Source organism: Sceloporus undulatus, chromosome 1 (genome assembly GCF_019175285.1).
Source record: "Sceloporus undulatus isolate JIND9_A2432 ecotype Alabama chromosome 1, SceUnd_v1.1, whole genome shotgun sequence".
Lineage (NCBI taxonomy): Eukaryota > Metazoa > Chordata > Lepidosauria > Squamata > Phrynosomatidae > Sceloporus > Sceloporus undulatus.
In genome coordinates, this window is record NC_056522.1 from 10,612,460 (window position 1) to 10,626,580 (window position 14,121).

Below are 14,121 nucleotides of genomic sequence, written 5' to 3' on the forward strand. Positions count from 1 at the left end.
TTGTATCACAATACCTGGGTTAGGGGCCCCTACTGTAAGTACCTCTGTTTTGTCTGGATTCAGTTTGAGTTTGTTTTTCCTCATCCAGTCCATTACCGCTTTAAGATAATCATTGGGAGGAGAGACGACATCTGCAGTCAGAGTTGTAGACCGAGACATGAAGAAATATATCTGGGTGTCATCAGCATACTGATTACACCCCGACCTGTGTAAAAATGTACTTTTGTGTGTTTCCCCCCCTAAGTATTAGAGGAAGGAAAAAGTTTGTTTGCTTGTTTTTGTCCCAGAACTCCAGTACCCTAGCTTTTATAGCCAGTCCTCCGTATCCACAAATTCTTTATCCACGTATTCAAGCAGCCACGTCTTGAAAATATTTTTACAAAAAGCAAACCTTGGCTTTCCCATTTTATATGGGACACTATTTTACTATGCCATTGAATTTAATGGGGCTAGAGCATTCACAGATTTTGGTATCTTCAAGGGGTCTTGGAACCAAACCCCAGTGGATACCAAGGGCTCATTGTACTGCTACACAGCAGCTGATAACTGGAGCTTGGAAATGTGACTTTTGTGGAGTACAATTCCCAGAAATTCTAAGATCAATCCTTAACTAATTTAAGTGCTAAAAGGATTTATTTAAAACAAAACACAAATCCAACCACCTAGCAAGTCACTCCTACTATGGTTCTTACCTGGATATGTTGATGCATGTAGAAAATCTATACATGATTTTGTAGAAATTCCCACTGAACATGTATGTATATTTGTGGGCTAGAATCTTGCTGGTGTGCTACACTGGCATAGCTACGGTGGTAGGAAGAAAACAGGCTGTAGGAGAACTAGAAGAGTTGCCAGGAGCTGCATTATACAGCTTGCCTGATGTGGTTTGAAATGTTAACCTAAAAGGGTATAGCATTATTTGCTTGCTTTTTCTGGTGTTAATGTGTTAACTCTACTGGGACTGCTGGCAAAAGCCAAAAAAGAAGTGGGAACAGGGTACAGGGAAGGAAAATAATGTTTTGCTTTTGTAACGAATGAGAAGGTAACCCACCAAAGATTTGAAATTGTAAGTGTGGGGACAGCATGTATGGTTCAGCATAGTGTAAATTCATATGTGGATATTTACCTTATGCTGAGGGGATATATTGGATTGAGGCCATTATACATGTCACGTAGCTACATCTTTATAGCTACATCTGCCAATGCTACCCCCAAAATTCACCATTTAAGTAGCACAGGGGTCCAACATGTCAATTTCTGTGTAATTAGAGAGTGAGGCGATCAACAAGGATGCCTTCAACTATTTTTCTGTACCTTGGATTGGCAAAGTGTGGCCTGCAGCTCCCTTGGGGCCATTTTTGCATTGTTGGACAGTAACGGGATTTACTCCCCCACATATTTGGAAGGTGCCAGGCCATGGAACCTACCTTAGAAGAACAACTAAGTAATGCAGAGAATATGTTATACTTGTTGTGAGAAGCATCAACATTCATCCCAGCTCATAATCTAATTCAGAAGGAGAAAAATAATGTTTTCACAGGACAAAGAAAAACCAGGATGCTGGATATTCAACATCAGCATATTTCTGAGTATTGACTGTGCTAATTAAAGAAACAAACAAACCCAACCCTCAGAACCCCCAGAATTCATTGTTTGTATTTAAAGACATATGTGTCTTTCTGGTGATGAATTTATTCCTCAATGTGAGAATAATGGAAATTTCAACGTTAAAAAATATTTCAACATTTTAAAAAGGTGTCTTGTGGTTTTTTTAATAACAAAAACCAAAAATCCACAATGACACAGTCATTACCATCTTCTTTAGATTTGCCTAAATGCAAATGAAACAACACATACTGTGGACAACATATTGTTACTTAAATCAATCTTAGCGAAGGGGAGGAGGACTAATGCATTCAAACAGAGGGATATCAGGGTTTTTAGTTTTAACTGCTGGTTTTATGCTTGTATTGTGTTTTTAATATGTTATACTGTTTAATACTGTCTTAAGGGGGGGAGGGATAAAGTATTTTTAATTGTCATATTTTATATTTTACTGTTGTTAACCGCCCGGATTGGTTTGCCAGAGGGCGGTATACAAATAAATATTATTATTATTATTATTATAAATAGTGGATAAATATATATAACCATCTTAAAGCAAAGATAGTTCACAGAATATGAAAGGGTGACCAAGGCTACAATTAATGCAATCATGGATGGGAGAAGCTGTGTTAAACTGACCAGCGAATCAACTAGGAGTGAAAACCATGCATGCCAATTTGTAAGGCAGATCTTGTAAATTCAGTGGGGCTTATGTCCAAGTAACACATATCAATGGCACAGCCCCCTTAAAATAATATTGTCCACATAAACCTATGGTTGAAAAAAAAGTACTGTATAACATTGTGGAAAAGATTAACAAGCAAGAGTACTTCAGGACATGTTAACATACATTCTTGTAACAAAAGAAACACTTAGAAATAATTTTTAAAATTATTTCTAGATTACTTTTTAGAAATAATCCTATGCCAATTTTTCCACCTCACCTCAGAAGTGCTCACTGAAATCCTGTGATTTGCAAGCTGCAGCCTTGTTACACCAAAAAAGGATGCAGTCTGTTGCTAAATTATGTATAACAGCACCTAGGTCAAAGATGAGAGCACATAATGGAAGCAGGACCCCAGCAAAGGAGTGGAAAAACCCAAGAGTTGTTTTAACAGGTCTAGAAATTGTATGCAATTGATGATAAACTTGACTATGTTGCCTCTGTGTTGGTTTTAGGTTGCTTCTAGTCCATGCTACAGATAAAGAGACAATGTTTTTCAGATATATAACACAGTGAAATAACCAGCACATCTCATAGGGTTTGGTCTCTCTATTCCACAGGATTAGTCATGGCTGGATCACAGATGGACCAACAGAGGAATTCGGTTGAGTATTTTTACCAATGTGGTGTAAGATGAAGAAGTCCATAAAGCCAATGCAGCAGAGCCGAACAGATTATTTCCACAGTAATGTTTGAAAGGGATACCAAAAGAAGATAGCTAGCTACCGTATTATCCTTACAGGAAGTAACTCTGTCTTTGCTCCAGAATGCCATATTTCCACAAGACGCAGCAAGTGCTTCTCCTTTTAGTTCAGACTGTATTAAGGAAAACAAACCATTGCCACAACTCGGAAGATCATTTCTTAAAATCTTAACTTTACAATAAAAAAGTCCCATAATAATCTTGCATTCCTAATCAAAGAAAGGCAAGACAAAGGCATAGCTATTTTGTCAAATGTCTGTAGGTAGGGAGTGCATTCTGTCATAGGAGAGTGTACAGGTCAAAGCGGGGATCAGTAAATCCAGCAAGGAAGGTTTGCCCACAGATAGGGCTTATCATAGAATCATAGAATCACAGAGTTGGAAAACTGATCCAGAGGCAAGTGCACTTTGAGATGAGTAACCAGTGTCTCCATGTTCATTCAGAATCTCCTTGGTGCAGTTCTGTTGGTGATGTGGCTTCCACATCCTCCTCTGGATATGGTTGCTGTGCAAAAATTGTCCATGTTGATAACTCTTGTGCTTGCTTGATGGCCATAGACTCTTCTGCTCCAGATTTGCACTCCTGAAATGAAGCTTATAAAGGCTACCTTGTTTAGACTGTACTTCCAAGAATGCTTTAGCCAGGATGATCAATAATACAGTAGTTCAGTTTTGTAACTTCCATGTCAGTGGACTAGTGGTGACCTTGCTCTGAGTTTTAATCTGAACTTTAAAAGAAATATCTAAGATGCTATCCTAGCTTCCAAAGAGGTTCAGCCCTGTTAGAGCTCAGATTAAAACCAAGAGTAGATTCATTGCTCCACTAAACAGAAGCCACCAACCACTGACAGTCAGTGGCCATGATAGGTGGGGGATTCTGGGAATTGTAGCCTCCCAAAAGAAGATTTTCAAGTTTTGCTCTGAAGAAGAGGGAGAAGAGGTGGCATCTGGTCCACCAAACACACCATCCCAAATGAACAGCACCAGGACTGGATTCAGGAGCAGGTGACACAGAGGACTACCTGAAACAATGGTCATTTGGTCTATCCATCCTACTACAATACTGAACATTTGAAACAAAAATAACAGAAAGAGTAGAACTTCACTTACAAGCTAGCAACTCCAACTTGCATAGTCAATGTTGCCAAAATGTTCACCGTTGAACAAGAATGGATACCAAGGAATTCTCTGACTGTTGATTCCTATTTGTTCTAACTGGCTCTTAGCATATTCCTGGAAGGGATTCAAAACAAGCTGATGAATATACTGGTTTAGATTAATATGGTTTCAGTCTAGAGGTAACTGGACAATTTAAAAAATATTATTTAAAAAAATAAATAAATGTTCTCCACCAACTTTTCCCAGCAGCACAAAATACAGGAATGCTTTTTACAAAGCAAGATATAAAATCTATCTGATCACCCTGCAATCAGTAAGCCTAAAATAGCTACATTACCATTTAAAACATGTCATACACAGATAGCCCGAGATGAAATTTGACTTATCCTACTGCAGCCATGTAAAAACTAGTTCTCCTAGTGAAAGAAACCATGATAGAACCCTACCAAGCATCTTTGTCTAGTTGAACCTGAAAGTTTTAAACTTTTTAAAGCATGGCATCAAAACTGCCCTTCAAGGCGTTAAGGTACTCTTCATCTTGGGTGCCATATGTACTGAAGAACTGGTTACTGGACATACTGACTGAGTTCTGTAGACCAGGGTTGCTTGGTGGTCTCATTTCAGTGAGACTATCCAGATAAGAGAAAGACAACGACTCATATGCATTGGACATGGAATTCAAAGCGGAGCTGCAAACTGCTTCTGCCAATGGACTAGGATGTGGCATGGGTTGTACTTGCTGCCTGTGATCATTTGCATTTAAAACTTGGGCAAAAGAGGCCTTTTCCAAGGTTACGCTCGAACATTGGGCATCATCCATCTCCATGCTGAGGCCATTGGCCATTGTGACATTGATGGAATTACCGGGCTGGCTGGCAACAGTGCTGGAGACACTCAGTAGGTCTGGTTGAGATACTGATGTTGATAAGGATGACAATGATGACTCCTGGCTGTTTCTTGTGCCTATGAACTCACTGTAGATGTTCTTATCTTTCTGATTTGCCCAGTTCAGGCTCTGTTCCAGTTGTAGCGATGGAGAGCCACCATTCGGAAAGGCATGAAGCAACATATCCCCTGAGAAGCTGCCTTCATGCAGGGAACCATTAAAGGAGGGAGCAGAGGAACGCCAGCATGATGGTAGATATCCGCTCTGCTTGATGGGACATGCTGGGACAGGGCGCCCATTGGGACAGTGGTTGTTTGTTGGTGGAGGATAATATGGTTGCACTGGAAGGGTGTTCATGGATGTTCTCTCCATTGGAATGGTAACTGCTCCGTTTTGGGGATGATACATATTCCTTTCTGTGAAAGAAAGTTAACAATACTTAGAAAAAAAAGCAAAGGAACATTTAGCCCTATTACATGGATTCTCAAACATTGTGGCAAGGTGTCTGCAAGAGAAGCAGAGATGGGAAGTTGATAGGAAAGGAGAGGGAATTTTAAAAGAAGAAAATTGGGCAAGAAGTATCTACCTTTCTTAATCATCTTTCCTTCATTGGCAGCAGTCTGGAACATGGAACCAGCTTTAGGCCTCTCATGTGAACCTACCAGAAAAAGAAAAAGCTGTTAGCCTAGGCATACTTCACTAAAAACAAGTTAATCATAGATAACTTCCTCTCACAGCAACTTCTGTTCTGAAGAAACACAAAAGGAATATCAGTGTTTTTGGTGGATCCCCAACTTTTGCCAAAATACAAAAATAATCCTCATGAGATAACTCTGCATGCAAAAAACCCAAACAGTCAATTGTATGGTCAGTATGTTCTGGATACAAGTCCAAATCCAACTGCCTATTACATTTACTGTGTAAACCTCACTGATTCAATGGCTTTAGAATCATAGAATCGTAGAGTTGGAAGAGACTGCAAGGATCATCCAGTCCAACCCCCTGCCATGCAGGAAATCTCAATCAAAGCATCCCCGACAGATGGCCATCTAGCCTCTGCTTAAAGACCACCAAGGAAGGAGACTACACTACACTCCAAGGGAGTGTGTTCCACAGTCGGACAGCCCTTACTGTCAGGAAGATCTTCCTAATGTTGAGGTGGAACCTCTTTTCCTGCAGCTTGCATCCATTGTTCCGGGTCCTGTTCTCTGGAGCAGCAGAAAACAAGCTTGCTCCCTCCTCAATATGACATCCCTTCAAGTATTTAAACAGGGCTATCATATCACCTCTTAACCTTCTGTTCTCCAGGCTAAACATCCCCAGTTCCCTAAGTTGTTCCTCATAGGGCATGGTTTCCAGACCCTTCACCATTTTAGTTGCCCTCCTTTGGACATGCTCCAGTTTCTCAATGTCCTTTTTGAATTGTGGTGCCCAGAACTGGACACAATATTCCAGGTGGGGCCTGACCAGAGCAGAATAGAGTGGAACTGTTACTTCTCTTGATCTATATTTTTATTGATGCAGCCTAAAATTGCATTGGCCTTTTTAGCTGCCGCATCGCACTGTTGACTCATGTTCAACTTGTGGTCTACTTGGACTCCCAGATCCCTTTCACATGTAGTTTCATTCAGCCAGGTGTCCCCCATTCTATATCTGTGCATTTCATTTTCCCACCCTAAGTGCAGTACCTTACATTTTTCCATGTTGAATTTCATTTTGTTAGCTCTGGCCCCGCTTTCTAGTCTATTGAGGTCATTTTTAATTTTGATCCTGTCCTCTGGAGTATTAGCTATTCCTCCTAATTTGGTGTCATCTGCAAATTTGATAAGTAAGCCCCCAATTCTATCATCCAAGTCATTGATAAAGATGTTGAATAGCATTGGCCCCAGTTTGGACTAGCAATTGGATTTAGGCTATAGAGGTTTGGCTAGATGAGGAAAATGGGGAAACAGGAGAGTAGAGTAGAATGGCAATAGTTGACTGGAACTGAATCTGAATCATTGCTTGGAGAGCTCTGAATCAGAGCTTTAAAATAATTTAAAATGAATAATTTAAAATTATTCATTTCCATTACTCATGGTGCTAGGAAAGTAACCTGTCACCTTCATTCATTACAACAGATGTTCATGTTGCTTCTTGTGCTGCTCATTGTTTTTATATATATATACACACACACACTCTTTCTGTCAGTTTTAAATAAAAAAAGATTCTTAGGATTGATAAGAAAGACGTGATTAACTCCCTGTCAAAAATACCTCTGAAAATGCCTTAAAATGCCCTAAAAAGGTGATTTTTGAAAGTATGAAGGACAATGGCCTGTTACAGACAGCCAAAATAAAGCTGCTTCGAGTCACAGTGGAGGTGTGGTGTTTCAATGATGCATGCATCCTAAGAGTCCAGAAGCCACACCAAAGCCACACTCCAATCCTTAGGGCTGGAGCGTGGCTTTGGTGCGACTTCTGGACAGGTTGGGAGACACATTGCTGAATGAAAGTACATGCGAAAGGGATCTAGGAGTCCAAGTAGATGATAAGTTGAACATGAGTCAACAGTGCGATGCGGCAGCTAAAAAAGGCCAATACAATTTTAGGCTGCATCAATAAAAGTATAGTGTTAGATCAAGAGAAGTAATTGTGCCATTATATTTGCTCGGGTCAGGCCCCACCTGGAAATTGTGTCCATTCGGGGCACCACAATTCAAAAAGGACATTGAGAAACTGGAGCGTGTCCAAAGGAGGGCGACTAAAATGGTGAAAGGTTGGAAACCTTGCCCTATGAGGAGCGACTCAGAGAGCTGGGGATGTTTAGCCTGGAGAAGAGAAAGATTAAGAGGTGGATATGATAGCGGTTAAAATTGTGAAAGGATGTCATTTGAGGAGGAGCAAGCTTGTGTTCTGCTGCTCCAGAGAACAGGACCCGGAACAATGGATGCAAGCTACAGGAAAAGAGATTCCACCTGAACATGAGGAGGAACTTCCTGACAGTAAGGGCTGTTCGACAGTGGAACACACTCCCTCAGAGTGTAGTGGAGTCTTCTTCCTTGGAGGTCTTTAAACAGAGGCTGGATGGCCATCTGTTGGGGATGCTTTGATTTGGATTTCCTGCATAGCAGGGAGTTGGACTGGATGGCCCTTGCGGTCTCTTCCAACTCTATGATTCTATGATTCTATGATTCTTAGGACGCATGCATCATTGAAACACCATACCTCCACTGTGACTCGAAGCAGCTTTATTTTGGCTGTCTGTAACAGGTCAATGCCACTCACTGTGCCAATAAAGCCACTTTATCCCACTCGCTGCATTAGTTTTGGAGGTGATATATTGCAAATGCCACTTGGGCATGTAAAAGCCAGCTTCTAGAATTCAATCCCACCTCCACAACATCCTATCATGCTCTATTTTTAACAGAAGTATTTATTTCATATCCTCTTTTATGCTAATGTAGGACCCAAGGCAGCTTATAACAAAGTAAATGCAAAGGTTTTTTTTTTAATGAAATGAACTGTTCTATTAAAAACACTTAGAGCTGGCATCCTGCATTGTAGTTGTGGACTAATGTGCTACAGACCCTTAACTGCTCTGTATTTAGCTATGCTATGTATTCACGATCGTGGCACTCTGAATACATAGCATAGCTGAATACAGAGCAGTTAAAGATCTGTAATGTTAAGTTATGAGTCCATTACTGCCACAATCATGAATGTCCCCTACTAGGTGTCACTATGGGGGTGCAGGACACACCAGATGACAATCTATGTGGGATGCTTCCCAAACATTTGCCTTTTGGCAGAAACAGGCTGTTGCATTCACCTGCATCCCTTTAAAACACAGGAGCTCAGTGTAAGAAAGAGATGGGGTGATGCACAGAGGGAGGAGAAAGAAGAGGCCTCAGGCTTTAAGCTTTTTTAAAATTTAAAATAAAATAAAAATATTCTTTAAATTTTTTCTTTAAAAATGTCACACCTTCCCAAATTTTCACTTTAACCACATGAAACTATGCATACGTAAATACATTTGGGCTGTGCATACAAGATTGTAATTTAAAGATATAATTTTAATTTTGCTAGTTGTTTATGTCACCTCATAGCCATGTACGGGAATTACATTTTATGAGTAATGTTAGTACAAGAACATCACTGAGGATTTGAGCCAGTGTAACGTAGTTGTTTGAGCACTGGGCTGAGACTCTGGAAACCAGGGTTCAATTCCCAGCTCAGCCATGAAACCAACTGGGTGACCTTGGGCTAGTCATATGCTCTCAGCCTCAGGGGAAGGCAATGACAAACTTCCTTGGAACAAATCTTGCCAAGAAAGCCCCATGAGAGGGTCACCACCTGAAGGCACACAGCAATAACATGTTGTGGTATGGGAAGAGGTCAATGGAGGGGTGACACCATGAGTCAATGCACTGGGTGACGCCAATCCTAATGGTCCCCTGAAACCCATACTAAACGCCAACAATGCGTTCTAAGCAATGGCAGTCTGTGGCATAGTTAAGTGTGGTGCTTCAGGATGACACCACAAGTCCTCTCTCACCCTTGAGCTGTGGTGTGATGAGGAGAAGCAAGCCTCCTTGGAATTTAAGATGGGTTTCGAGAATTGATTCCTTTAGTAATTCGTAGCTATGTCTACCCAGCTAAGAATGTAACGCAGGAACTCAGTCAAACTTTTGTGCATTTGTGCATTTTCATAGCATGCAAATGGCAATAGTAGCACTAATTGGATAACATTAACTCATTGAAGGAAACTGATTCACAGACGTTAAAATGTTGAGCAAAATGTTCCAAGATTTTGTTAGTTACTTCACTGAACTGTTTAAATTTAAAAACTTCATTTCAACTAACCAAAAACGATCAAATGAAAAGTACTAAAAACTATTTGTTGTTGCCTTCCAAAAATGACGTTGGCATTTAACAATCAAAATATCACATGTGAAACTGACTTGTGAAAAACGTGAACAATTAAGGGTGGCCTTGGGCAAGTCACACTCTCTCAGCCTCAGAGGATGGCAATGGCAAAATCCCTCTGAAGAAACCTGCCAAGAAAACCCCATGATGGGTGTATCCTTACCACAGTCTTGGATGAGCTTTTGTAAACCCACTGGCATTCTCTGTTTTTTTTGTCTTATGGCCATAAGGATCTTTAAAAGAAGAAGAAAAAAATAGTACGTATCAGTTAGCAAGGAAAGCATAAAAACACATGGACACATGAAGTTCCGAAAAAAAACCCCATGTTGAATTTTGTTTAACTATACATTTGGATATACAGCAAAGTATCTCATGCAGGAGAAGGTGACATATGGTCCAGAGGACATGGACACTTCTCCCTCATGCCACAAGCCCATCTTCAAGGCTTTATGTAGGGGCTATGCTTTCTGCTGGATTCTGGGAGTTTGTAGCCCCCAAAATGTAACTTTTCTAAACTTTGAAGAACAAACCAGGCTACTGTACTATTATGGCAAGGTGTGGCAACCACTCCTTTGAGGCAGCAGACAGTTGATTATTTTATTTGTTCTTAATTTGATGTTGCTATGAGTGACAAAGAGAAATGCTCATGGCACTTCTTTTTTTTGGCCTCATATGGCAAAATAACTTGGCAGGCTTTGGGTGGCGCCATTTTCCGCTTCACCTCAGGCAGCAAAGTCCTGGCTGGCGCTGGGCATAATAACCGGGGATTTCCCAAATTAAAAGAAGTTTGCACATCTGATTCCAGAATGCATCTTCTCCTTTAGTAGAGAGTAAAGGTTTATAGCAATGGAAGAGGAAGTTGTCTAGCAAAAACCAACAAGACTAAAGCAAAGGTTAAAGAAATGTCCCTGGCTAGAATAACTTTGTAGGCATGAATGAGGAAGTGGTTCCAAGAACAGCTTCTTGTAAACCAAGTGACCTCTTTAGTTCCTATGTAAATCAGCCTGAGATTTGATTGAACAGTGCTAGCTAATCCCAAGATACCAAATGTGCCTGAACCAGAACTTGGGAATGTTACCTTTTTTGACTACAGCTCCCAGAATCCCCTAAGCAAGCACAGGGAGGTATATACTGATCGACAGGAGATTCGGGGGTGGGGGGGGGGAAGGGAAATCCAAAGCTTGGGAAAGTTGCTTTTTATTGGAACACAGCTCGCCAGCCAATATGGGTAGTGAAATATTGTCAGAGTTCACAAATGTACGGTAATCACTGAGACCCTACATCATGCATGCATAGAGTAAATCCACACTGACAGAGTTACATGGTAGTTACACTACGTCCTCCTTCTGCTATGCAACCAACTGTGTACTGCCAATGCACTTCTTTATTATTCAGTTGTGCAATGGGGAATGCATAGTGGCTGTTGTTGCAATTTCAATTAATCAAGTGGTACACTGAATACACCGCTCAAAAATGTACACCTTTATGGGTGGAATCCTAGTGGCTATTCTCAACTAGAGTAGCACTAACTGGATGAGGAATCAACACAGAGGCAAATCCGACTGATTCAATGGCTCTATTCCTTGATTATGATTGTTATGCTGCTATGATCCATATGTAATTTTATTATTTTATTGATGGTATTTTGTATTTTTATTGTATTCATTTTATTGGGTGTAATCTTGCCTTGACTGCAGGGAGAGGGGGGAAATATAAATAAACTATTTATTATTATTATTATTATTATTATTATTAATTCTAGTTGGAACTAACAACAGGATTTAGGGCCATGTGAAATGGTTACATTTGTGGAATTCCACTTATGTAACCATGAACTGAATACATTCATCATTTGTTGCCGTGGTTGTTTGCTGTCAAGTCAGCTTTCTTTTAAGGAAACCCTTAAACGCATGAGAGATCTTCAAGAGCCCTGGTCATCAAATGCCCTGCTGAGGTCTTGTAAACTCAGATGTGTGGTTTCCTCGATCAAATCAATTCATCTTTAGTGTAGGCTTCCTCTTTTCCTACTGCCTTACACTTTACCAAACATTATCATATTTTCCAGTGGGTCATGTCAATATGCCCAAAGCATGACAGCCATTATGGCCAAAAAAGTACAAACACACGTGCAAGGAAACTAACAATCTAAAGCAGGATTCTAGCCAGCATTTTCATTTTCCAGTGGGAACACATATTCCTGTAGGGTGGGCAGGCACCTTTTGTACCTCCAGATGTTGTTGGATTTTAAAGCTCTTCATAGGCTGGCCCCTCCTTATTTATTGGAGCTTCTTTCCCCTTACCTTCCCATTCGCTCTCCCGGTTCTGGAAATCAAGGTCTGTTGTCCCAGCCAAGGATTTTCTCTTCTCCAGCCCAAATCTTCCCCCTTTCACTGGCTGCTCCTCACTCCTGGAACCTCCTTCCCTCCTGAGCTTAGTTCGTAATCTATTTACCCAGCTTTAAGCTGAGTTAAAGACAATACTGTTCAGGGAAGTGTTCCCAGACACCACTGGATTGTTATCGTAGGTTTATTTTTATTTGCTTGATATATTTTATTATTTAATGTTAATATGTATTAATATATATTTTGCTAAATTATTTTAGTAGAATGTATGCCTTAGGCAGGTTTATTCTATTCTATTTTAACTGATTGTATGTACAGCACTGTGTAAATTTACAGCGCTCTAGAAATAAAGCTTAATAATAATAATATTAATATTTGGATCATAACTCCCATCAACACTAGCTAGCTTAGCTGTGGGCTAATGAGAGGTGTGGCCTAGTAACTTCTCTTAGGTCATGGGTGTCCATCTTTTACAGCTGTTGTACCTTTTTCCTCTGGCAGGTATCTAAAGTCCATAGGATGACTGACTTCTTGATCTGAAGGTCTCCGCAACTGCATCTTCACTGTGATAGGTTCAGAGATGTCTTTGTAAAAAGGAGGAGTCCTGAAGACAATAGCAACTTGGCGATGCACATCAGCTTGCGAGAAAATCCCCTTGGCTTCCCAGTCATCCATGACAAATCTCACTTCTATATCATCTGGCCACCAAAAAGACAAAGAGTTGGTGTTAACAAATATAAAAGCAAAGAGACCACCATTGTTAGCTTGAAATCCAAAAACCAAGGATCAGTTCTGCTTTCTATTACAGTATTTGCCTGCAGTTGATGACTATTCGCACTGGTCTTAGCAATCTGAGGAGGAACCGGGGCAGATATGAAGCTGCCCAGAAGATCAGATGATTCTTGTGAGTTTCATCTTCTGCCATAAAACTCTCCATGTAAGCCCTCATTAGGGAGATCTTGCTGATATCATTAGGTCAGATGATAACCAAGTTCACCTTCCCATAGTTCATCCACTGGCTTGTGCCTTAGCTGGATCCCAGCTTGCTTTGTTCTGGTGTTGGTGTGGCCATTATTGGGCTTTCATACATTCTTGCATGGGTAAGTGATAACAGATGTGGTCTTCCACCCCCCCCTCCCCAACCATGCATGAGAAAATCTGGAGGGAGCCATCTACCTTTCTGAACTTTGTCACATAGGAGGAAAATTTCATCTCCGCCTTTCACACTTCCGCAATTCTTGTTCACTCGGCAGATTCTCAGTTCTGCTGAATTGGGAGAACCTAGATGGAAAAAGGAAACAGCAATTGGTGGAGGGAAGAGGAGTGGCAGGCTGTTACTGTAACTCTTTCTCAAAAATAGAGAGAGGAAGTTCTACAAGGCTCTTCTTCAGAGGACAGGTGTCTCCTCTGCACTAAATGTGCTGAAATATAGTTTGCAAAACTAGACAGAATGCTTTACATTTTTGTTGTTGTTGTGTGCCTTTGAGTTGTTTCTGACTCATGGTGACCCTGAGGCAAACCTATCACACACTTTTCCTGGCAAGATACGTTAAGAAGGAGTTTTGCTTTTCCCTGATGCTGACAGAGTGTGACTTGCCTAAGATCATTCAGTGGATTTCCACGGCAAAGCAGGGATTGAAACCCTGGTCTCCAGAGTCAAATGCTCAAACCTCTACAAACACTAGCTCTCATTTCTACAGAGCATAATTATTCATATGGTTTGCAAACCCAAATATTCCCTATTAAGTCATAGTCTGGATTTTGGGGAGCAGCAAGAGATGACACCAGTTCACTACATGCATTTGAGGAAGTAGATCAAGTCTACGTAAGCTTATG

General features: G+C 40.7%; 1 protein-coding gene across 1 annotated transcript in view; it reads right to left on the reverse strand.

Moving 5' to 3' along the window:
• Window positions 1-14,121, reverse strand: part of REL (REL proto-oncogene, NF-kB subunit) — a 70,657-nt gene continuing 56,536 nt past the window's right edge. Inside the window, 6 exon segments of the mRNA XM_042446888.1 lie at window positions 1-5,452; window positions 5,623-5,694; window positions 10,107-10,155; window positions 10,157-10,176; window positions 12,771-12,983; window positions 13,462-13,566. Coding sequence (XP_042302822.1) covers window positions 4,638-5,452; window positions 5,623-5,694; window positions 10,107-10,155; window positions 10,157-10,176; window positions 12,771-12,983; window positions 13,462-13,566 — 1,274 coding nt within the window. The 3' untranslated portion in view covers window positions 1-4,637.